This window comes from Alligator mississippiensis, chromosome 1, assembly GCF_030867095.1.
Source record: "Alligator mississippiensis isolate rAllMis1 chromosome 1, rAllMis1, whole genome shotgun sequence".
NCBI classification, from domain to species: domain Eukaryota; kingdom Metazoa; phylum Chordata; order Crocodylia; family Alligatoridae; genus Alligator; species Alligator mississippiensis.
In genome coordinates this window covers 157,311,294-157,337,759 of record NC_081824.1, presented here as the reverse complement: position 1 = coordinate 157,337,759, position 26,466 = coordinate 157,311,294, and the positions used below count along the sequence as shown (strand labels likewise).

The 26,466-nt window shown below is 40.3% G+C and overlaps 1 protein-coding gene across 2 annotated transcripts in view; it reads right to left on the bottom strand.

The window, feature by feature from the left end:
• Nucleotides 1-26,466, bottom strand: part of FMN2 (formin 2) — a 271,921-nt gene that overhangs the window by 135,659 nt on the left and 109,796 nt on the right. For both annotated transcript variants that reach the window (XM_019500542.2, XM_059715762.1), the window contains one exon: nt 8,220-8,307. In XM_019500542.2, the coding sequence (XP_019356087.2) occupies nt 8,220-8,307 (88 nt within the window). The remainder of the gene's footprint in view (nt 1-8,219; nt 8,308-26,466) is intronic.

The following is a 26,466-nucleotide window of genomic DNA, read 5'->3' as shown; positions in this document are numbered from 1 at the left end:
TTTCATATTCCTTGCCATCTTTGAGACAGTCATTACTAATCTCCGTGTCAAAATTCAAATTGGAAAGTGACATGAAGACTGGCATGTCTAATTATCTTGGAGATGGTAAAGACCAGAAATAACCACAATTAAGTGGCCGTATAGTGTGCCCCATGTGGTCTACATGAAATGCTTAAGAAAGAATGCATGCTGAAGGAAAATGTATTACATTTTCATCAACTTTGCATCAGTCCCCAAAACAAGGGGTAGTGCCAAAGGAATCAATACTCAAAAAAGTATTTGGCTGAAGAACATCTATCCCAGATAAGCTTTTATGTCCTTCACCCACACCTCAAAATGCCCTGCTCCTTATTGTAAATTTTCTATTGTCCTCTCAAGAGCATCACAGAAGCATCCATATAGCAGTGGGCAATTTCCAATAAAAATGGTTTTGGGAGAGGGAGCAGTACAGGCATTCACTCTACAATCATTCCCTCTGCCTTGATTCTCACATCTTCCCAACACCAAAATGATGATGGTTGGGGGAAGTGTAACCTGCTCAAGTACTCCAATTCCCAGGGGGATTAGAGCAAAGCCATCTGCCTGTTTCTCATTCTAGAATCCCTAGAGCAAAAAGTGAGCAGGGATCTTGCAGCTCTGCTCTCTCCACTCAGCTCCTAGTGCCTGGGAGCTGATTGGACTAAGCACTGGGGCAAAGCCTCCTGTCCACTTCTCACACAGAGGGCTCCCATGTGCAAGGAGCTGGCACAGAACAGCTAGTGGCTGCTCCTCCACTCCCCTCTGAATATTAGCATCACCCCACATATAGAAGACATATTTTCAATAGAAAATGGCGTGGCTATGCTACAAGCTTTTGCCCCCAGGAAGGTGGAAATGTAAACTTCCAGTACATCCTGTATTGGAGCTTCTCATGACAAGAGACTAGATTACCACATAATGAAACAAACTGCTCTTAGCATGTAGGAAGGAAAAGAGATTTATTTATCTAAAAATAAATTAAGGATCTTTTTCAAAGAGAGATGACCACAGTAGTTCCTTAAAATTAACAGTGTTCATTAGGGGTGTGTGAAGCAGGCCGCCCTATTTAATTCAGATTCAACCCGAATCAGGGACAGCAATTTGATTGGCTGATTCATATCATTGTCCCTGATTTGATTTGGCTAAATCTGAGTCTGAAGATTCGATGATGATTTGGAAAATCAGCGATTTGGACATAGAGACAGCTTTAAAAGATTTTTCTATGTACCTTGAGGTAGCAGGTGTGGCTCCTGATTGCTGAGATGCTGGGGCACATGGAGCATCACACAGGAGTTGGGTGGGGGGGGCTCTCCATGTACTCGGTGGTGAACCCAGAAGTGTACCAGAAGTACTTCCAATCCACTTCCAGGTCTGCCAGGGAGTGTGCTGCCCTCCCTCCACCTCTCCCCTTGCCTCCCTGGCTTGGCGATCAGCCACAGGGGGACCCTAGGTGCCCCCCCCCAGACCCAGGAGGCACCAGTCACTGAGCCAGAGGGAACACGCCCGCACACTCCCCGGTGGACCCCGAATGGATCAGAAGTGCTCTGGTCCACTTCAGGGTCTGCTGTTGAGCATCCTGGGGAGCCCCCTGCACTCCTGTTGGACACTCCATGCACCCCAGCATCACAGTACTCATGAGCTACCTAGAGGTATGTAGAAAAAACATTTAAAGCTGTCTCTATGTCCAAATCTCCAAATCTTTCTGAATCGATTTGGAGGGTTCCAATTTGATTTGGAGAGATTAAAGGGTCCTCCGGTTCAGTTTGGATTCTGAGATTCAGCTGCTGAATCGGGCCACATCGAATCAGGGACTGAAGCTTTGCACAGCCCTAGTGTTCATGTCCAGATATGTATTTACAAAAGTCAGGAGGCTTTACCCCATTACAAAAAGAATGGTGGACACAGATATGGATAACAACTGAAATGGAAAAGACATACATATCAAAAGACAAAAAGTGAACTCATTATATTTTCCAGACTTCTATTTTCAACCCTTATAGGAGAAATTTAGCTAATCTGCATTTGGTCAAAAGATTAATTTTCATGCTGGAAAATAGAAATAATCTGTATACATTTTAACTGTGGAGAAAAGTTGATACTCATTAGCATAAAATGTAATAGTCACATAAAATTTAGCTTTTTCTAGCTACATACTTTCTCCTCCTCTTTCATTTATTTCTCTTTTTCACACACCAGCCCAGCCCACCTCTTCTTATGGTTTCTCCAATTATGAATATTAATAAAAAGGAAGAATTGTAAATCATTCCTTATGAAGGCAAGACCACTTAATGCTTCACTTACATATGCTATGGAACTACATCCAGTGGCTGGAAAGTAAAGCTAGAAAAATTCAGACTAGCAGTAGTTTGCTATTTTTTATTTTTCACTGTGAGGGCAATTAACCACTGAAACTTTTTGCTGGTAGAAAATGCCTACCACTAAAACCATATCTTGCTTAAAATGTACTCGTCAGCCAAGAACCTTATACATACTTGTACATTTAAAAAAATGATACCTAATTTAACAGACCTACTCCTGAACCCATTTTAGATCCATGCTGGATTTGAATATTTTAAATCTGTCATTTTTAACAATGATATATATTTTTTCACCTGTTTTGTACTTTATTATACTGACACATCTTGCAATCTCATCTTTTCAACCTTTCACACAATTTCCTTATCCTTTCAGTTCTATTATCAAAAATTATATCAAATAAAAGAAAATGAGCAATGAAACACACATTATATACAGTCAAAGAATAGATCTGTTTTAGTTTTCTATTTAAATGTTGGACTTGGTCATATATTGCACTTCATGTTTGGGCCTCTGTAGGTTAAATTAGTTCCCTTCTTCTGCCTTCCTCTTACATACACTCTAGCATTTGCTCACCCCCAGAGGTACATATACCCACTCTGACCTAAAAGAAAGACCAAGCACAGCAACAGTAAAAAGGTATATATTAGCATGAAATACTTCAATTGAATTTACTTAAGGAAAGCATTGAATGATATGAATTTGCAAAAAAACCCCAAACCAACTACTCTATTTTAAATTCACACTCTCAACTGATCAATAATGCAGTAAGCCATAATATAGTTGATTGGAAAATAAGAGCTCCCTAGCAGAAAGAAACCTACTTTTAATACAAGGAAACCTTAAAAAATGAAGATTTGTGGATGAATAATTCAGTTTTCTTATGAAAAAAATTTGTTGGAAAAAAGCACATTTTTATTAAAATGTCTTTAATTTAAAAATGTCAATCAAAAACATTTTATCATAACCACTTCTATATGGTCCTTTTAATGGAACCTTTATCTTTCACTACCAAAATACTTATTTGAATTTGTACTAAAACTCTTTGTAAGATACCTCTTTGTAAGATACTTTGCATTTCTCAAGTTTTAGATACCCCCACATGCATCTTAAAATAAACATCCTTCATTTAGAAAAGAAAAATATCTTTTAGAGGGAAAATGCAAGGTAAGTGCTCGATATACCTTACTCAAACTTCAACTGCTTCCTAAAGACAAGCACAAGCCTAATTCTAGTGGGAATGAATACTGGCCAAGATGAGCTGAGGATATTAGTGTTAAGGAGGGCTTGTGGGGGTAGGGGGAAAGTAATCAAAATGAATGAATAAAGAGTTTTGGGGTAATTGATTGACCATTGCAATGAATGGGCATCAGTACAAGCAAGCATGAAACAAGAGAAACCACGAGAAGAGATCTTCTTTTTATACTGTAGCAACTAATAACATAGAAAATGACACTGGGATTACTGAGAACAACATTTTTTAAAATCCTAACCTAGATGGGAGAAAGTATTTGGAAGATCTGTTAGCAATTAGAATCACAATTAGACTCTATATATAAAGTCATATATATGACTTTAAAGCACTATTGGAAAAGATCCATTAGGGTTCAGTAAAAATATGTTCGGCTTATTAAAAGAAATTCTTCCACATTGTAAAAATATTTAAACAGCCACCAGGACTTGGGCAAGTGTCTGACTGAATTCAGTTCAAAGCAAGAAGCAGACTAATCCAACTTCCTTAGCTGCAATTCATGTACTCCTCCCCCATGCCCCCTGCCCCGCTTCCATCCACCTAATACACACGGTATTGATGATGCAAACTTCCATAAATTGCCAGCTGATCACAAACTTATGAAATGGTAGCTGGCTCCAAATATTCAAGAGAGCAAAGGTTACAGAAACATCATGAATTATTCAAATTCCAAGTTTCCAAAATAATCTACCTGTCATCTAGGATTAAGATTTGTTGGAAGAGAATGTTTCACCATGTTCTGCATTTTCAAAAAGCCACAAAACTGATAAGTATAACGTTTGCACCAGTTTCAAGGCATTCTAAAAAGTATTATGAAAATACATTATAAACTATAATCAAATTATTCAACCTAATTCACGGTTATCCCACATATGCTTTCCCATAAATTCTTGAAAATATTTGAGATTTGATTCATCTACAGGAAAAATAAAATGGCATCACATAAAAGACAAAGAAGGAGCCCTTACACAGCATATCAGCAAAAACTTTATTAATGTCTTATGCAAGTGGTCACTTTTAAGTCTTTACAACCACATCTATAATTAACATTGCAGCTGCATTTTCTGCACATGACTATGACATAACCCAATAACAAGAATATTGCCAGATATCACAAGCTGTTGTTGGTGACAATTCTTTTATTCCAACTATCAAATTCAAGATAAATTATGTGCAAGGTAAGCAAGCCTAAATCTGTTTTTTCTTGAAATCTGCAGAAGGAAATCAAGCAGGAGGGAGCTACAAACTCTGATGTGGGGCACCAGGGAGACGTATGAGCATTAATAATAAATTCCTTATTTATTGGGTTGTCATAAAGGCCTGAAATTCAGAAGTATAGAGAGCTCATGCATATCTATTAATTTATTTTAATTGCAATATCTTGCCCCTTCCTCCAGCATTTTAACAGGCATACTTTAAAAGTTAGCAAAAAGGAGGATGTTTATGCCTGCAAGCTTGCAAAGAACATTTTTCCAACTATGTAGTTGGTCTAATAAAAGATAATCACAACTACCCAAAGAATCTTTCCTGCCTAAAAACCCCCCCAGCACTTAAAAAAAATAAATCTTGCATAACTAAGTCCAAGGCAAACTGAGGCATTAGTAGAAAGTGAGGGTAGTCTTGGACATACAGTTAAAAATTGTATTCACTGATAGCCTGATTATTTTGGTGCAGTGTCTACAATCAGAAATTTCAGCAATCTCTCAAATAGAGAGAAGGAGGAAGAGAGGAACTCCAGACAAGGGGGAGGTAATAGTGAGTGGGGAATGTGCTGCTTCAGCCAAAACTGAGAAAAAGTCACTAGTAACTTATTCAAATAGGCTACAGACACCACAGGAGTCTTACGCACGGGAAAGTCTGGGGACTCCCAATTCCTTTGTGGGGGAGGCCATCTCTCAGTCCCTGGGGATGGTTTCAGAACCTCCCCATCCTTCCCTAGGTGCTAGATTAGAGAAGCTGTATTCATCTCCTATTTTCCTCTTTCTACTGGCCTTGCTTTTGCCATCTCTCACCTTACAGTCTAAGATCCTCAGGCTACAACTACGCTGGTGCCCTGGGTCCTCTCCAGGCTGTTTCAATAGAACAGACCCCTCACCCACCCATTCTTGCATCGCATATGCTAAACCTAGAAACAAAGCCAGTTCACTGTTACATGTATGGACTTAGTGGGCACAAAGCAGGAGAAGTGGGTGAAGAACTCATCAGGAAAACCTAGGCAAAAGTGTAGACAAAGGCCCAAAGCGCACAATTAGCACAAAGCTCTTTAATACCACTCCCTTCAGAGGCTCTGATGGTGGTCTGATGAGATATAGAAGTTGGACACTGATATAATAACTCTGAGGGTTAAATCCAGGCCCAGAAGTCAATGGGGGGGGGGGTGAGGGGTTCCCTTGCCATTAATGAATCCCAAATTTCACTCCTGGTACCTCTTTACCAGCTGCTTGGACGCATCAGTCATGTACTGGGGTAACTCAGCTGAGATCATAGTAAGTCAAAGTGTTTGAGAGTGAAGTATTACCCCTCATTTCCTCTTTCAACTCACTGATTCTCCTATGATTCAGACATTCAGTTGGGGGTCAAGTGACATCAAACAGGAGTCTTCAGAAAGGGCTGGCAGTTTCATAGCACTCAGAAAGTCATCTCCTGGTCACAGATAAACAACTGTGACTGCAGGATTCACTCTATTAATGTTTTCAAAAACTTCTCAGCCTAATCCTACAAGTTATAATCTCATTTAACAAAAGAAAAAGAACCCAACTATGAGACTCTCTCATAGTTATTTGATACCAAGAGCTGGAGCTTAAGGAAAAACAATAAATCATGAGAGTCATGATAAAAATCAGAGTTGACAACACTACTCAATCTATGCCACTTTATCATTGCAATACTCTTAGGCCAAAGCAAAAGATATTTACAGGACAGGTTTTCTGGGGTCTGACAAAAGAGAGGATAGTAGGGACCACTTATAGGCCCAGTAATCAGGCAGCTGGCCCTGAAGAAGTCCAGGGGTGGAGGGTAAGTATAACAGAAACACTGTCCTCCAGAATATTACCCCTGGCCATACAACAGCAACATATATGGCCTGCAAAAAGAGGGAGTGTATTTGTCTACACAGGGACAGGCATACTAGGTATCCAGAAAGGAAGCGGTCAGATATCTGAGGAAATGATGGGTCAAATTAGTGAGTTGGCTGTTTTCTTTTTAAAAGAAGGCCCTGGAAGAGGAGGCATGTGGCTGCAGCACACCATACTGACATGACAGTCCATGCTGCTTTCTTGCTCCTGCCATCTAAAACTTAACAACAAACAACAGATTCTTCAAATCATTTTCCAGCAAATAGAATAGTGTTGCTTCTAATTCACAATTTTTCATTAGGCTTTAGACAGCAAACTAATAAGCACAATAGACAGTGCTTCAGCAAAGATTTTTGGTTTTAATCTAACAGCTATTGAAAGAAACTATATAGGACAGTGTGTAACTTTTACAGATGATCATATGTGCTTAATATCCTAATAGGATCAAGGTTAAGCATATATTGTTTGACCCTTTCAACTACTGACATCCTTGCCATGTTATTGTTAGTATTGCATGTTAAGCAAGCAAATTTTCAATGAACTTGTGTTGGCTTTACCACAGACACAGATGTTAGGCGGACTCCTTTGTTCATAAGGTTCTCATTATTAACTCAAACCAAGCTGAATATTTGACTGAAGGAAAGGACCATATCATTGTTTTCAGATTTCACTCTATGACTTAACTGAACTACATCTGCCAGCTTTAGAAATACCAAGTACTTCTTGGCGCCAGTACTGGCGCCTCGCTCTATGACTACCATCCTAAATGCTTCAGCTTGAGGAAGTCTAGTAACCATCAAAACAATTTAATAAAAACTTAAATTGTGATTAAGGGTTACTCACTGGCTGACAGAACACACTAAAATTTGTTCTATTTATGAATTATTCCACAAAATAAATCTCAGCACAGCAAATGGAATTCACGTCTGTAAATACATAGGCTAGAAAGCTAGCAAGATGTTTTCATGATTTATGTAGTCTGTGTTATACTCAAAACCATATTTATTTAATAGGTAATATTAATTTTATAGGCTAATTCAGTGTGCTTCATATCTATCCAAAGCCTCTGGGAAGCATAGGGACACTGAATAGAACTCCATTTCCCCCTGTTTTACACTGCTATCTTTGTATAAATATGACAATTATTACATCTCTCTAAAAGATTTCTCCTTATAAAACCAAGGCAAAATAAATATAAAGCTTACATGTATTATTCTAATGATAAACCCAGGAACTATTTTAGATAGCAAAAAGTACAATGCAAATCATAATTAACACTTCCAGATGTCTAGTTTGCCAGTGATGCTATTTCAGTAAAAAGTATGCATCAAAAACATCAATATTTTCTCATGCAACAGGCTGGAGACAAAGCCTCCAGATTTCTCATATCTAAAGAAATTGATTCTGAGCTCTGTTGTGGTTGTAACTCTTTGAGGAAAAAGTCACATTCAACTGGCCCATCTCTCTTGGGTAATAATAAAATGCATCCAGTGGAAATATATATACCGACACACATTACTTTCTAAGATTTAGGCAGAAATATATAGTATATTACTTACCATATTGTATGTCTTTCATATCTAAATGAAGACTGGACATTAATATTCCAACTGCCTGTGATCTTTTGTTACTTAACAACTTGACAACCTGCCCAAGGAAACAAACAAACAAACATTTATTGCCTTTCACTCGGGTGCTGGGATTTATTAAATATTTTGTACTACTAATTACAAATTCAGGAAACACCAAATACTATGTACCATATTTGTCTAAGCCTTAAAACACCCCCCCCCCGCCCCAATAATTACCTGTTATTCAGGATGTTCAAATGTGCCTCTGCTGTGAAAGCTATTACAAGTACAGCTAGCCAAATAGTCTGGGTAAAATCCTAGCCCTAGTGAAGCCACTGGAAAAATTCTCATTGACTTCACCCTCCATTAAGATATACATTTTCAGCTTCAACTTCACACTGATGTTACTGACTGTAAAAAACAGGCTGTCATATAAAAAAACATTTCCAACTGTGTCTATCTTGGAATTGATTTGGTTTCCAAAACCACACAATGGTTTCCATCTTAGATGTAAGCTAAAACTGTGAGAATTTGTATTTTATTTGAATGTTTGATGCATTCTTTGCCAAGATGAATTTTATTTAAAAAGCAAAATAACCATGTACATATTGGGATGTTCTTTGATCACTTTTAGAGAAATAAAAAAGGTCTCAAATCTTGTAAAGAAAAACACATTCACACCCCTGATACTGCATATTTTAGTAGTTGAAAGTGAATATTAGCCTTATACATTTGAGTATATACCATGTGTTTGCTTCATAAACTAACACATTAAGTAATATGCAGACTAAGTTCCAGATAGCTTTAAGCCAGTGATTCTCAATCAGGATGTCATGGTACCCTGAGGCATGAGAAGATTCTTATAAGGGTGCCACAGGATGCTGTATAATATCAACACCTATGCATGATTCACAAGTTAAACCTAGAGATCTCCAATAGGAATCAATATTATAAAAATAGTATGATCTCTTGTGGTTTTTCTGAGGTTTTTGCCATGGAAGACTTGTATTATTTTTCTGTAGTCAAAAAATGAGTGAAAGCTGAGGCTGATATCTTACATGGGGCACCGATTCTAGCAATGGGAACCTTGGGTTTCGAAAGGTTGAGAACCACTGCTTTAAGCATTGGGGATTCTAACACATTCCTTGTTACAGTATTATAAAACTTTCAGGGAGTAGCTCCGGGAGAGAGATTCCTTTTCTGGCAAATTATATGGCCATAGATAAATTAAGTTTTCAGCGTAGAATAATTTGGTACGCAGGCTTATATATGAATTGTATTTTGACTAAGAATACTACTTCCCTCATCAAGCACAAGGGAGACATGCTGATTTTTTTTTTTCTCTTTTAACATAGCACTCAGCTTCAATTATTCCTGAAAAGCCAGAATATCAATGAAGCCAGAACAAATCCTGTTTCCAGAAATGATGGACTCAAATGTCAACACTGTGGACAATATTATTTTAAATTAAAATGGACCATTTATATGGCAAAAAAAAAAAAATCTTTGATAGCTGTTGCATAAAGGGCTCAATGCAAAATTTTAGTTTTAATGTTGTTCTTAATTGTTAAAAAGAAATAGATATGTGGGTTAAAATTTTTTAGCCTTAAAATAAGATAACTAGAAGTAATCAAGCAGAAGAGAGATACAAATTGTAGTGAAAATGGTTTTTAATAACCAACCCCCTCCCATCCATAAAAACCTTAAGCATATCAAAGAAGCTTTTTCTAGGCACCCAAAGGATACAAGGTCGTAAAAAGCCACCAGGACGGATCTGTCAAGATCAAGTCATGGTTGACCAACCTATTCTCTTGTATGACAAGGCAATAGGTTTTGTGGATGGGGGGGGGAGAGTAGTGAATGCAATGTACCTCATATTCAGGAATGCTTTTGACAAGGTTTCCCATGATATTCTTATTAGTTAGCTAAAGAAATACACCTTAAATCAGGGGCTGGATCCAGCCAGCAGTGGACTCCATTTCCCAGCACCCGCTGTCCATATGGCTGGGGTGAGTTTCCATGAAGACCCCAGCAGCAGCTGCGCTGTGATAGCATAGGGCCGGAGTTTCTATGGAGATCAGCCCCAGCAGCACTGGCAGGGTGCATGATAGGACAGGGAGCTAGTGCAGGGTGAGGCCAGGGCAGAGCCATAACCCACTGCCTACATGCCCCTGCCCAGAGAATGTACACAGTGCATTGTGGCTCTGCCTCAGCTCTGGACCATGCTGTCACCACTGCAAGGAGCCGGGGCACAGCCACAGTCCGCTGCCTGCATGCCCCTGCCTAGATTGCAGCTCAGCCCCAGCTCTGGGCCATAATGTCACCACTGCAAGATTCCAGCCCAGCCCTAGAGCAGCTCCCTGCCTGGCCACACACCCTGCCAGCACTGCTGGTATCCATGGAAACCCCAGCCCCACGCTATCACCGTGTGGCTGCTGCTGGAGTCTCCATGGAAACCAATCCCATGCATGTGGGTAGGGGCTACTGGGAAATAGAGTCTGGCCACTGGGTGATTCTGCCATTTTGCCCATTCCTGCCCTCAATGAAAGTATTGTGTAGTGGATACATGAGTGGTTGGATCACTATGCTCAAGAATAGTCATCAATGTCTCAATGTCTACTTGGAAGAAAGTATCAAGTTTGGTTTCCCAGAGTTCATTGTGGATCTGCTACTATTTAATAGCTTCATTAATGAGAATGGGATTGAGTAGATATCTGGCAAATTTGCAGATGAGACAAAATTGGAGGATGTTGCAGACAGTTTGGAGGCAAGGATTATGATTCAGAATTCTTAGTCAAAGTAGTATTCTTAGCCAAAATACAATTCATATATAAGCCTGTGTACCAAATTATTTTACACTGAAAACTTAATTTATGATTCAGAATGATCTTGACAAACTGCAAAAATGATCCAGAATTAATTGAATGAAATTCAATGACAAGTGAAAAATCCTACATTTAGGATGGAGCAATTGAATTGGGGAATGAACAGCTACTCTGCAATACTTTGGGGTCTACAGAGGACAACAAGCCAAATGTGTCAACTGTGAGCTCTTGTCGCAAAGCCAATGACATAGTGGACTGTATTAATACAAGTGTCACCTGCAAGTCAAGGAAGGTGATTCTTTCACTCTATTCAGCACTGATGAGACTTCCTTTGAAGCACTGTGTCCAGTTTTGGGCACTGCACTCCAAGAAAGATGTGGACAAACTGAAGTCCAACTGAGAAGAGTAAAAGAAAGATGATTTACAAGGAAAGGTTGTGAGAGCCGGAACTGTTTAGTCTGGAGAAGGGAAGACTGAAAGGGGAGTTAATAACCATGTTCAAGTATCTGAAAACTGTTTTGGGATTTTTTTGTGGGGTAGGGAGGGAGTTGACCACTCAACACCCATATCAGTGGTGAAAAGAAGGAAGTGGCATCTATTTCAGAAGTAGTGAACTACCAACTTCTGCTCCTGCACCCACCACCTCTGTCTTGCCCTCTCTGTTGCTGTAGCTAAAGCCACTGCAGAAAAGTTGGACTAGATGTACTACTATAGTACTCCCCTGGGTTGATTCAGCAGAAGACTTGACTAGATGACCTCCAGAGGTCCCTTCCAGGCCTATTTTTAAATGATTATAAGAATGCCTGATGGAAAATAAGAGCCTAACTCAGAATTCAGCAAATAAACTGCCTAAAATAAGGAAACTGAAAGGAAATCCAGGATTAAGTACCTTACTGCTCTAGTTTCTAGTTATGTTGACTCCCCATCTCCAAGCCTCTTTTCTAATTAGCCATGAATAATAAAAATATTGTGTTGTGCTGATGAATTGAAAAAACAAGCCAAACCCTAAACATAGCTTAACTCTTAGTCACATGGTTAAATCCTTAAACTCAAGGTAAAAATGATATTTCATTCTGTCACAAATCAGCAAGAAATTTCCAAGTGATTAACCAACATTTAAAATCAACCATTAATGACTCAAAAAACAAAAATTAAATGGGTTGAAAAACACAGAGTGTTTCTATTGAATAAGGATGCTATAGGCACATTTCAAACTTTAAAAAAATTCAAAATCAAGAAAAATATCTTTAGAAATAGTTTTCACCCTCCCTTAAATGAGCTCAAAATATGGTGCATCTCTTGAACTGGACTAAGGAAATGAAAGAACTTCCATTCCATGTATAAAACTCCAGTAATGATTCAATGGTTTCCTTAATGTGGGGCTGAGTGTATCCAAATAAGCACAGCTGAGACTGAGAACCTGAGACTAGTGCTGCTTTAAATAGGCTACATCACTTCACATCCAGAATCGGTGATATATGCACCAAGAGAGGGTGTGATATGCCTGACAGTGCTACTGTGTTATGCCTGCATGGTATGGAAGTGGTATTGGTATTCTCTAAATCTCAGGTAAGTTCTGAAGAAAAGCTGTGTCAAAGAAAGAAAGAACCAGTTTTCTTGCTGTGGGGAAACCAGCAATGCAAGCATCATATACAGATCTATGGCTGTGCTCCCATTATACCACCAGTTAAAATGCATTTGATGTTTCTAGCAGAAATCTTGCAAGTAACATGAGGTGCAATGTAAGTGAAAGTAAGCAATCAAAAGTAGGGGTAAAAAGAATATTATTACATTGCTGCTACTTTCAGTGTACAAGTGCCCAAAGATTATATAGCACCGAAGAAACCATTAGATCCTCTGAATATTAAATGTTCACAATTTAAGTGTCAAAAGTTTCACTTTAAAATGTATGCATATTAAAGAGCTTTAACAAAACTAAATTCGATGTTGGAGATGAGGCAGGATTTTTTTTTCATATTCCGCCCCCCCAGTATTTTGGATCCCAAGAAATATAGTTAAGGCAGATCAAGCTTGCTGCAATTAGAAGTGACAAGACCTTCCTGTATCTTATTTGAAAAGGTGTCTACATAAGGTAAAATTGCCTCAAAATATTTGGAAAAAATTAGTGCATGAAGATTAGAAGAAAATGTTGTACAGGATACTAGTGAAAACTTACATGGAATTATTGAGCATGAATGACCAAAAATGTACATAGTAAGATTAATTAAAATAGGAAAAGATTATCACGATGACTAGCAAAATGGAGAGGATACTGAAAGAGCTTGGCATCATTAATTAAGAAACAAAAACTAAGAGGATACAATTGTCCTCTGTAGATCCATCTCAGGGGTAAACACCAGAAAATATATATTTTTTAAAGTGATAGACATTACACACAAACTGGTTTAAGTGATCAGAAATTGGTTTAAACTTGTAACAAACAGATGTTCAGTGCATATAAAACAGTTTGAAAATGGTTGAAAACAGTATGAGATAAGCCTGATTGTATGTAGTATCAGACTCAACTGATTTGGGTCAAACTGGTTTATGCAATGTCTGTCCCAGATGCCTTACTTGTTTAAGTTAAACCAGACTCCACCAGCATCCTGGTATACTCTCTGGGCTGGGTGGGGTTCTCTGCTCCACAGCAGGGCTGGCCTTTCCAATCTGCTCCCTGGCTGGAGCTGCAGCAGGGACTGCAGGAGTCTGCTTGGCTTCTACTCCTCACTTTCCCCCACCTCCGTTCTAAACAGGGATTCCCCTGTCCCCTCTACCTTACACTGACACCAAAAGCTAGCAGACCGCATGCTGGCTATGATCTGTGCTGTTGCAGATGGGACAAAGGCAGACTCAACAGGTAGCTGATAATGTCCCTCTGTTGCTTTCTTAATCAGGTGATAAACACTAAGTATGGGGTGATAAACACTGTTATCAATTCTCTGCTGGGCTGGTCAGAAGGGAGGGGGCACCCCCCCCCCCAGCTCAGTGCTGTAGATGGAAGGGAGGGCTGCTCTAGGGCCCCCCAGTTTCTATCCTGATCCACTGCAGGCATGTCCCTGCATGTCTGGGATGTCTGTGCAGCTACACACTGATTTAGCTTAGCCAGGTTAAACTAACCTGCAAAGATGGAATCAATTCAGGCTCAGGCTTTTTGAATATCTGTCCCAAGCCAATAATTTTATGAATAAGACTGCATGACATGGTTCTCTACAATAGCAAGGGATTGGACTCGATTAATTAAAAAGTCGTAAGTACATAATAACATGAGAACTGCCATTTGCTGGGTCAGACAACAGTTCCATCTTGTCCAGTATCCTGTGTCATGCTGGGGCAGAGAGTGGATGCTGAAAGAGAGAATGTTCCTCTCCCACTTGCAGCCTCCAGCATTTAAGGTCTAGAAAGTTCTGATTCAGAGGCCATATCCCTTACTTCCATGTTCAATATTTACTGATGCTCCTTTCTGCCAAGAATCTGTCCAATCCCTTTTTGAATCTGGCTAAACCACCAGTTTCCACAACATCTGGTGGCAATGAGTTCTGCACTTTAATTACATGCTGTTTGAAAAAGAATTTTCTTTTGTTAGTTTTAACTTACTACCTACTAGTTTCATTTATGATTGCTAGTTCTTGCATTTTGAAAGATAGTAAATAATAAATTCCTATTTACTCCCTCTTAACTATTTAGTATTTTGTCAACCCTTATTTTGCCCCCAGCCCCAAGCATCTCTTTTCTTAATAGGCCTTAGCCTCCTGAGTTTCTCATGTGGATGATCCTCCACACTACTAATCATCCTTGTTGCACTTCTCTGTACATTTTCTAGTTCTTCTAAATCCTCTTTGAGGTGTGTGGACCAGGACTGAGAGCAGTATTCAAGGTGTGGATGCACCATGGATTTGTAAAGGGACCTAAAGATGAGGGATCCTGGTTTTGTCTGATAAAAATAGGAAAAATCCCCAATTTTGGGGTTAAAAAAAATTCACCCAAAATCCATATTTTTGCATGATCAAAATGAAAGTAAACACCAGTAACACACACACACACACACACACACACGCACACGTGTTTCATTTTGATCACAGAAAATGTGAATTTTGAGTTACTTTTTTAAACCGGAAATTTGGGGATTTTTTAATCAGAGAAAACCAGGATCCCTGCTAATGATACTTTGTTTTGTTTTCCATTCCCTTCTTAATAATCCTCAACAATTTGTTTGCCTCTTTGATGGCTGCTGAGCACTGAGCTGATGTTTTTAGTGAACTGTCCACAATGTTTTCCAGATTTCTCTTCTAAATCATAACTGCAAATTTATGGCACATCACAATGTAGGTATATTTTGGGTTCCCATGTGCCCTACTTTGCACTTTTCTACATTGAATTTCATTTGGTATTTAATTGCCCATTCACTCAATAGTTTCATACCTTTCCATAGGTCCTCACAGCCTGCCTTTATCTTTACCACTTCCAATAATTGTGCCATTCACAAATTTCACCACCTCACTATTCAGCCCATTTTCCAGATCATTTATGTATATGTCAAAGAGCACTGACCCCAACATGGATCCCACAGATCTACTTTTTACCTTTTTTTCATCCTGAAAACTGACTGTTTATACTCACTCTATTTTCTATCTTTAAACCAATTTCCAATCCATGAATGGACCTTCCCCGTAATCCCATAATTACCTGACTTTTTAAAAAGCCATTGATAAGGGACCCTGTCAAAGACTTTTTGGAAACCCTGATATACTATGTCAATTGAATCACCCTGATCCACCTGCTTATTAACACCTGCAAAGAACCCTAGCAGGTCACAAGGCACAATTTCTCTTTGATAGCCATGTTGATTCCTCCCCAGTGAGTCATGTTCATCCACGTGCTGAAGAATTTTATTTTTACCAATTTTCTGGGAACAGAAGTTAGACTCATTAGCCTATAGCTCCTTGTACCCCCTCTAGAGCTTTTTTAAATACGGGAGTTGCACTGAAAACCCTCAGGGCACATCCCCATGAGTGGGAATATGTATTCTCTAGGGACAACTAGCAGCAGCACATATTTGTGCTACAGCTAGTTGTCCCTGGGAATGCCCCTGCATGTGTGCTCTAGTGCGTGGCAAATTGCCTCGTGGAGTAGGGGAGATTTGAACCAGCACCTGGGCTGGCCCCAGCAGCCTTACTTGGGTCCTGGGGGCTTCCTGGAGCTGCAACAGCAATGATCTGGGTGTGTGCAGCCTAGCCAGCAGCTGGAGCATGGCTCTGGCCAGCCAGGCTCCAGTTTCAGGCAGCACACACTACCCACCATGTGTGTCATCCTGCTTTTTTCTAGCATAGGTTTTTTGGACACCAGGATCTCCTGGTGTCCAAAAAACCTACTGCACTGCTAATTAGTGTGGTGAAAGCCTGCATGTGCAATGTGTGCAGTTTGAGGCGCCACAGACAGATCTGTAGTGCCAGAAACTGCATGTGCACATTCATGGGGATGTGCCCTCAAATACCAAAGCTGTTTTTAGTGATAGGTTTCAAAGAACAGTTAGAAGTTCAGCAATTTCTGATCTGAGCACCTTTAGGACCGTAGCATGAATGCCATCAGGTCCTGGTGGTTTGCTACTGTTTAGTTTATCAATTTCCTTTATGACCTCATCTATTAAAACCTCAATTTAGGTCAGCTCCACTTTAGTCCTATGTTTCTGTATTTCTTGCTAGTCCAAGAACAAATTACAGGACAAACAAATTGTAGGTGAGCTATTAATCACTTTGTTGAGTGAACTTATGTAAAACAGTTATTTATTGATACTTATTACTTTACATTGTGCACAAACAGGGAAAGAGATTGTCCCTGTAAAAGATCTGCAACAGGGATTAGGCTGTTCCCCAGGTGCCAAAATTGAATCACATGTAGTCCATCTGAAAAGCAACAAAGTAAATATTAAGACTTATCAATGGGCTGGTGGATGCAGAGTACAGAAAGGAGAATTATAATTAGTGCAGGAAGACTACAGGAAAACCTCTTGGCCAACTACGTTTAAAAAGTAGGACTGTTCACTACCTTATATACTCCTCTTCACTATTTAAATCACAGTAAATTGCATGAATACTGCTAGTTTCCTGTTTCCTCCTTCATTCACTCTGCTTCCTCCAATACAGTGGCTGTAACAATACAGTACTAATTCAGAAAATATGAATATTAGCATAAGTGCCTTGAGTCATTCCCACATTTAAAAATAAAATAAAAATCATCAGCTGCTGAGTCTAGGCCTACAGGCTACAGACTAGTGACGCCATTTAAAGAAGAAACAACAAAAGGTTGCTAATTAAATCTCTACAAGATCTTAGCTTCTCAGACACAATATACAACTCCTTTTAAGTATGGTATCTGGAACGCTGCTTTACATTTTTTTAAAAAATAAAATAAAAAGGAAGTTAAAGATACTATCAGCAAGCTACAGTCTACAACCAACTTTGTAACTGTTGACTGGTCTTCACTGTTGATTGGTAAACAAACTACATGCCAGATTTCTTCTTGATTGGATAACACAGGCAAAAACAGTCAAGAAAAAATATTTAGCAAAAGGAAATGCAAGGCAGATGTTAAGTGAGAGCCCCAAAGCAAAATATGAAGATTCTCATTCCTCAGAATAATATTTAATTAATTAAGGGGCATTTTGCAAGGATGCCCACTTCACTTTCTGGTTCAGATTTTAACTGTTAACATTAACTGAAATTGCCCCATGTTTCTCACTTGTTAAAAAAATTCTGAACATTAATTGCAAATAAAAAAACCCACACAAGTCAACTCTACAAAACGTAGAAGCTGTAAGATGTTTATGAAATATACAAAACCCTTGAGCCTTTGAATAAGAAGTGAAAAGTCTAGATACATGCCTAGAACTGGTCTTGGTGGATACAAATGATTCTCTCTTAGAAACCTAGGGATCCTTGAAAATAAAGTAATAAAATTATAGGTTGGGAAGGAGTTTCAAGTGCTAATTTAGTTAAGTCCCAGCTACAAATGCAGGAGTCAAATTGAACTGTGCATGTTTCCTATAAGAACACAGTGTTCAGTTCAAGTCATTAAATGGCTTATTTACCATCATAAAGGGAAACCTACAAGTAAGAATGGAGCAATATATTGGCAAGAAAGGACACAGTTTTCTTTCATGGTTTACTTTTTCCTACAAATTGTGTAGCTTAGGGATACCAGCTACAGGGAGCTGACTTGCAGTTGTTGTGGCTGAATATATATTTGGCCAAACAGAAAAAAATCTTGTGCCATTTATGGAGACAGGAAAGTAAGAGGTCCTTACTTTGTGGTTTTCTAGCTCCAGATTCAACATGATGCTGGTCAATGGCTGTGCTCATTAAAAGACTCATGGTCAGAGGGAGTTAACTAAATTGCATCTCATCAACAGCTGTTACTTACAGGGTCTTTTATTGTACTGATTGTATGAGATAATTCCTTTGTTTCAGAAGCAAGGAATCCAGGTAAGGAATAGAAGTTTTTTGAGAAAGTTGAAGCAATTCATGACAAATGTGACAGACTACGTAAGAGAAGTTGGTACCCCAGAGCTCCTACAGACATGTGGGGAGCCTGCTCAGATGCACTGGCAAGTTGGAGCAGACTCCACTAATCAAGTCTGCTGGAGCACAGAAATTGACGTGCTCCGGCAGGTTTCTGCATCATGTGCATCAGCATCCCTGTGTGTTCCTGTGCTGAAAAATGGCAGTGGGGCGCTTCGAAATAAAACACGTTCGATGAGCTTTAGTTCAAAGCATCCTACCACCATTTTTTCAGTGTGATGTCAAAATGCCCGCTTGGCCCCTGCTTCTTGACAGCTGCAGTCAGGAGCTAAGTGTGAGGCTGCCCAGCCTACTTCCTTGATTCTCGCCCCAAAGTAAAACACAGCTTTCCTGACTAGGACTCTATATCCAATCAGCAATAATCCCTTCCCAAATGTAAGATTCCTTCTTCTGTTAGTACAGACAAGACTTTCTTCACCACATGCCTTTTCTAGAGGCCTTCCAAATTAGAACAAATGAAACAACCATCCAGTTTTTGCTGCCTATTTCATACGGTTGAAACTCTTGCCTGAAAGTTAGGGGTCAAAGTCAACACATCAACTTTTTCCATTCTTTCTTTCCAACTAGACCACAATTGAACTTTCCTTAGTTAAAGCCTCCCACCCTAGGGATAAGAAATAGTTCACACACTTTCACATAATTTTACCATTAAAAGAATAAAAAATAATTTCTTGATGGTTGAAACAAATGCCATTAAATGTATTATTGTAGAAGTAATCCTCTATTAATAGATGGCTGCTCTAGTAAATGCCTTTCTGTTATGACATTAGATGAAAAATTACTCTGATTGTTTAGATTCAGATATACAGTAATAAGTAAAATAAGCATCCTGTTCTTCAACAGGAGACGGAACAATAGGCCCAAATGTTTAATTAGGAACAAATCACAGATGCTTCACTTTTAAGGATTCTAGAGGGGAAAAATAGAAAGTGTTTAAAATCCCTGGTTCTAAATCAAAATTACAGGCTTCTCTCCAAACTTTCTTTTTTTTTTTTTTTTAAAATTCCCTTAGCCTCTCTTTGCCATTCACGCCATTCATTATTTCCTCCTCCTTTCTTTAAGAAAAATGACAGTCTTAAACCGCCCCCCCCCCCCCAAAAAAAAAACTCTGTACATAAAAGTTTGGCTTTTAATTACTTAGGCATTCTGGATAGCATTTTCAAACACACAAGTTAGTGGAACCAACTCAGTTCCATACACCATAATATATTTTTTCTTCATAATTATTCCCCGTAAAAAAATAGTTATAAATCTGCAATTTTCAAGCAACACAGGCAATGTGCTTAATACTCCATTTCCCCCTTATGGTTACCTAACTGAGGAAAACAGATATTGTCACTACACACAAATGATTGCATATTTTTTGGCATTCTAGCATATCCAGATTTGTATAAAAGTCAGACCTATTTTATTCTGTTACAAACTTAACACTCTTTGTAATGTGAGATTCTATAACCACTTAAATACAACAAGGAACATCTTGTTAGTGAGGGAAAAAAACAAACATTAGGGCATTACTTTTAACAGGAAGGCATGGTTACATGAAAAAACAAAACAAAACAGCTATCTACTCCCTATGGGTACATGCAGCTGTTCACCACACCCAGTCTACAGTCATGTGATTTGCATTAAGCCACATGATCACAGATTGGGAGCAATATGTGCAGATGTTCACCACTGCTGGAAGTCATGCCAGGAATCTGGTGCAAATAACTTGGGGTGAGGGGGAGTGGCAGGCAGCATCAGAGGGGGCTAGCAGGTCTATGGGAGGGAGTTGGTGGGTCCAGGGTGGTTTTGGTGGGTCTTCAAGGGGTGGGGGGTTGTTAGGTTTTCCATCTGGGGGTGAAAGGGGAGTTTGGAGGGCTTAAAATAGCCTGGTCATGGTTGGGGGTAGTAGGAAACCCGCAGCCCCAGGGCTGGGACAAACAGCTGGGCTTTCCCCGCCCCAGGGATCAACTCTGAATATGTGCACACATTCGCTTAAGTCAGGCACGGGCTACCCTGATCTACACAGTGCACCTCCGCAGGTGAACTATGTTAGGTTGGGCTAATTTAAGTGTAATGTTTGCACATAAACCTATATTCAAAGCTTGTTTAAAAATTCTCTATCTAGATAAATCCATCATCTTTTCATTTATTACAATGGGCTTTTGATTAGGACTTTATACTAGTGCAGATATCTTCTAACAGATCAATCATTGTGAAATAATTACCAAAGACAATGCACATGATAAGGAACAGATATAAGGATTCATTCAGCCACTTAATATAGAATATTCAGTCTGGAAAATCTAAGCCAATAGCAACAGCTGAACCAAAGACACTTATTACTGACAGCAATGTATAAAATAGAAGGAACTCTGTCAGAATGCAAGTAGAATTTGGCAAGGCGTGTCAGGAAATCTAATTGTATTTATTAATTTGTGCATATATATGCCAAAGAGAAAGAAAAGGCAAATTTTCTGATCAGAGGAGTTAGTTAAGAATTACACTCGGAATAGAGTTAGTATTGGCCAGGAATCCTAAGAGTAAATGGAATAACTGAAGACAAAACAAGATGGAAAGTCTATCTAGATCAAGTTATTTGTCAGTATGGAAGCAGAGTGAATTTTCTGCAGGGGAGAGAGACTGTCCAAACATAGGAGAGTAATCAGTGGAGGAAGGAACATGCCAACAGGCAGCATGTTGGCAGGAGAAAGGAGTGAGAGATCATGATACTGTATCAAGATAATAAAAAACAAAAAAAGTCCTCACCTTTTTGAGCTACATAAAATTAGATTAGCTTTAACTTTATAATCAAACTGTTAATGACTTGCTAGTACAAAACACATTGTAATTTTATAGATATCATATAAGTCAGACATTCTAAGGTAAGAGACAACTATAGATCTCTAGTGGGAATAAAATGCCACATGTGTCACGTCCACATGAGTGTGGACTTTTGGTTCTCCAGGAACAACTAGTAGCAGGACACCTTGTGCTGACATTAGCTGTCCCCGGGGAACACCTGTGCCACCTGATGCCTTGGCATCAAACAATAAAAGGACTCAGGGCTCAGTAATATAGATTTGTCCACTGAAATCATTACCTCAGGCTAGGAATAAGGCATGCTGGTAAGCCAGCAAAGGGCAACTCTCGTATTTCCTAAGAATTTGATTTAAATTTGTCCAACTGTCATGGAAAAAAGAAAACTTTAAAAATAAAACTGCAAGCAACATTCTGTTACTAACTTCTGCCTGGTGGCCTAAGAAGTCATTTCACAAATATTAGCAATTGCAATCACAATTTAACCCATTCTCTTCTTGTAAAGTAGTGGTATGCAATTTAATAAGGTCTGTAATCAGTGTTAGATAAGTGTGTGTAATTGTGTGCATTCTTCTTCTAGTGTTTTAACATCTCCAAATGATTTAATTTATAACTATTTACTTTGTCATATTCACATGGACATAACCAGAACTTGCTTACTCTGAAATTACTCAAATTAAGTTTAGCAAGCGCGTTGATAATGCTGTTAGCATTCATTGATGCTGAAAAGAAACCAGTACAGGTTTATCACAGGTAGATCCTGCTTGACAAACTTTTTTTTTTTCCCCTCATAGATTGTAGAGTCGGAAGGGAGCACAATAGATCATCGTGTCTGACTCCTTGCCCCTGGCAGGAAAGAGGACCAAGGTCAGATGACCCCAGCCAGGTGACTATCCAGCCTCCTCTTGAAGACCTCCAAGTTAGGTGATAGTACTACCCCTCTTGGAAACCCCATTCCAGATTCTGGCTACCCTTACTGTAAAAAATTTCTTCCTAATGTCTAACCTAAATCTATTCTCCACTAGTTTGCACCCATTGTTCCTAGTTACTCCCTGAAGCGCTCTGGTAAATAGCACAACACTAATTCCCTGTTGTCCTCCCTTGATAAACTTGTAGGCGGCTACAAGGTCACCCCTCAGCCGTCTCTTGTGAAGGCCGAAGAGATCCAGATCTCTCAACCTCCCCTCGTAGGGTCTTTCATGGAGGCCACTAATCATGCGAGTGGCCCTCCTCTGAACCCTCTCCAGATTGTGTCCCTCTTGAAGTGCGGTGCCCAAAACTGGACGCAGTACTCCAACTGTGGCCTGACCAGTGCTGCATACAGGGAGAGCATCATCTCTCTTGATCTGTTGGTCATGCATCTGCTAATACATGACAAGGTACGATCGGCTTTGTTGATGGCCTCGTTACACTGCCCGCTCATGTTCATCTTGGAGTCAACTATGACTCCAAGATCTCTCTCAGCCTCTGAGCTGCTGAGGAGGTCATCCCTCAACCTCTGGGTGTGCTGGGGATTCCTCCTTCTTAGGTGGAGTACCTAACATTTATCTTTGTTGAATTGCATCTTATTCTGCTCTGCTCATTAATCCAACCTATCCAAGTCAGCCTGTATCTTCTCCCTGCCCTCTGGAGTGTTAACTTTGCCCCATAACATGGTATTGTCTACGAACTTGGAGAGGGTGCTCTCCACATCCTCATCCAAATTGCTGATGAAGATACTAAATAACATTGGTCCAAGCACCAAACCCTGCGGGACCCCACTGCCCACCTCCTTCCAGGCCGAGAATGACCCATCCACCACCACTCTCTGGGTGCAGTCCCTAAGCCAGTTGGCCACCCACCTGACTCTGTAGGCATGCACTCCACAGTCTGCTAGTTTCCCTATGAGAATAGGATGCAAAACTGTCTCGAAGGCCTTCCTAAAATCCATGTAGATGACATCAGCCTTAGCTCCTGTGTCAAGGTAGTGTGTGACCTGGTCATAAAAGGGTATAAGGTTTGTCAGGCAGGATCTACCTGTGGCAAACCCATGCTGGTTTCCTTTCAGCATCATTTCCCCTGCTGGACCATCACAAATGTGCTCTTTGATGATATTCTCCAGTATTTTCCCAGGGATAGAGGTAAGACTGACTGGCCTAAAGTTACCTGGCTCATCCCTTCTCCCCTTCTTAAAAATGGGCATCATATTTGCCCTTTTCCAGTCCTCAGGGATCTGGTCAGAGCACCATGAGTGCTCAAACAGTCGTGCCAGTAGCTCAGCTATGACACTGGCCAATTCCTTCAGCACCCATGGGTGGAGGGCATCCGGGCTGGCTGACTTGCACCCATCCAGCCCCTCCAAGTGCTCTTTAACTAAGTCAGCACTAACCTTTGGAAGTCTGGTGCCTTTTGTACATCTGTCTGTGCTCAAGTTAGGGGATTTGTCTTCGTCAGTACTTAGAAATACCGAAGCAAAGAACTCATTGAAGAGCTCCGCCTTTTTCCCTCTGTCAACCACCAACTGTCCTGATTTGTCCTGCAGGGGCCCTATGATATTCTGCACTTTCCTTTTAATCACTATGTATCTGTAGAAGGACTTTTTATTGTCCTTAATTATTGAAGCCAGCCTAAGCTCCAGTCCTGCCTTGGCCTGCCTGATTCTCTGCAATAGCGTGCCAGGGAGGTGTATGCCTCCTTGGTGGCTGCCCCCTGCTTCCACTGCCTACAAATCTCTTTCTTTGCCCCCAGTCTTTCCTGGAGTTCCCTGTTTAGCCAATGGGGCTTTTTTATCCCCATGGCCCCTTTTCCTGTGTAAGGGGATAGACTCCTTTTGTGCCCCAAGGATCACTCCCTTGAGAAATGTCCAACCCTCCTGGACCCCCATTTGCTCAATACTTTTGAGTTCTGCCACATCACTAACTAGCCTTTAATGACCAGGTCACACACTGCCTTGACACAGGAGCTGAGGCTGATGTTATCTACCTGGATTTTAAGGCAGCCTTTGACACAGTTTTCCCTATGAGAATAGGATGCAGTTAGCAGGCTGTGGAGTGGACTCTTATAGAGTCAAGTGGGTGGCTAACTGCCTTAGGGACCGCAACCAGAGACGGGTCATTCTCAGCCTGGAAGGAGGTGGGCAGTGGGGTCCCACAGGGTTTGGTCCTTGGACTGGTGTTATTTAATATCTTCATCAGCAATTTGGATGAGGGTGTGGACAGCACCCTCTCCAAGTTTGCAGATGATACCAAGTTATGGGGCAAAGTTAACACCTGAGGGCAGGGAGCAGATACAGGCTGACCTAGACAGGTTGGATTAATGGGTAGAATGAAATAGGATGCAACTCAACAAAAATAAATGCAAGGTACTCCACCTAGGAAGGAGGAATCCCCAGCACACCTATAGGTTTGGGGATGACCTCCTCAGCAGCTCAGCAGGTAAGAGGGATCTTGGAGTCATAGTTGACTCCAAGATGAACATGAGCCAGCAGCGTAACAAAGCCAATCGCATCTCATCATGTATTAGCAGATGCATGACCAACAGATTGAGGGAAGTGATGCTCCCCCTCTATGTGGCATTGGTGAGGCCACAGTTGGAGTACTGTGTCCAGTTTTGGGTGCTGCACTTCAAGAGGGACATGGAGAATCTGGAGGAGGTTCAGAGGAGGGCCACTTGCATGATTAGCAGCCTCTGTGAAAGACCCTACAAGGGGAGGTTGAGGGATCTGGATCTATTCAGCCTTCACAAGAGACATCTGAGGGGAGACCTGGTAGCTGCCTATAAGTTTATCAAGGGAGGACAACAGGGAATTGGAGATGTGCTATTTGCCAGAGCACCCCTAGGAGTAACTAGGAGTAATGGGTGCAAACTAGTGGAGAACAGATTTAGGTTAGACATTAGGAAGAAATTTTTTTACAGTAAGGGTGGCCAGAATCTGGAATGGGGTTTCCAAGAGAGGTAGTACTATCACCTAACTTGGAGGTCTTTGAGAGGAGGCTTGATAGACACCTGGCTGGAGTCATCTGATCCTTGGTCCTCTTTCCTGCCAGAGCAGGGGGGCGGACACAACGATGCTTTGTAATCCCTTCCAACTCTACAACCTATGAATCTATGAATTAAATGGATAACCATTTTGAAAACGTTGATATTTTACAGGCAGCTACTCTATAGCTGGGCTGTCTCTCTAGCAGCTATGCAGTCTTGAAAGGGGTTACTACCCACCCAACTGCTGCTCCCACCATCACTCCAGCTTCAGCAGATAGCCAAGGGCTTCATCTCTCTCCCCCTCCTTCAGCTTTCCCTTCCCACCTCCTACCCACAAGGGGGTGATGTGGTGTGCTGTAGTACAGTGCAGCCTGTGGTGTTATTGAAGCCCACTGGCAGGGAGATGAGGGTGAGACCAGGGTACACACAGTGCAGTACAGTGTGGGAACACTTGTGCATGAGCCTAAGGTGATGAGAGGGATGGGGAAAAGGAGCACATGTGTGACCCCTAGCTACCTAAAAGTTGAACAGCCATGCTCTATATTATATAGTTGATCATGTGCATAGGCAGAGAGCAATTTAATCCAAAAAACTCAGTATTTTGTTATCTGTAAGACTAAAAACCCTATCTGGTATAATATGCTCATTTGAATGTAGATTGTGAAATTCCCTCTGATGTGGCTTCCTCTGTAAATGTATTTTCATTTTACCTTGCACCAAAAACATATTTCATTAAAATCAGAGGTTAACAGTTAGCATACCATATATTTCCTGTGTTTGAAAATTATCTGAACAGCTTCTCTTTACAGCTTTTCCCAATTTAGCCAGTATTTTACATCTCCCACCTATATACAATATACAACTTAGCACACATATGCATCAACTTAAAAATATATACATATTAGTTGATAAAACTAGAACTTCTGCAAATAAGGAAACTAAACTAAGCACTTCCTATTTCTCGAGTATCCTTTGTTTTTGTGCATTTTTACAATACACGTACTTCAGTGTCTAGAAGGAAAAACGAAGAAACAGCTTTAAATAGCTCAACAGGTGACAAGAGCACATTTA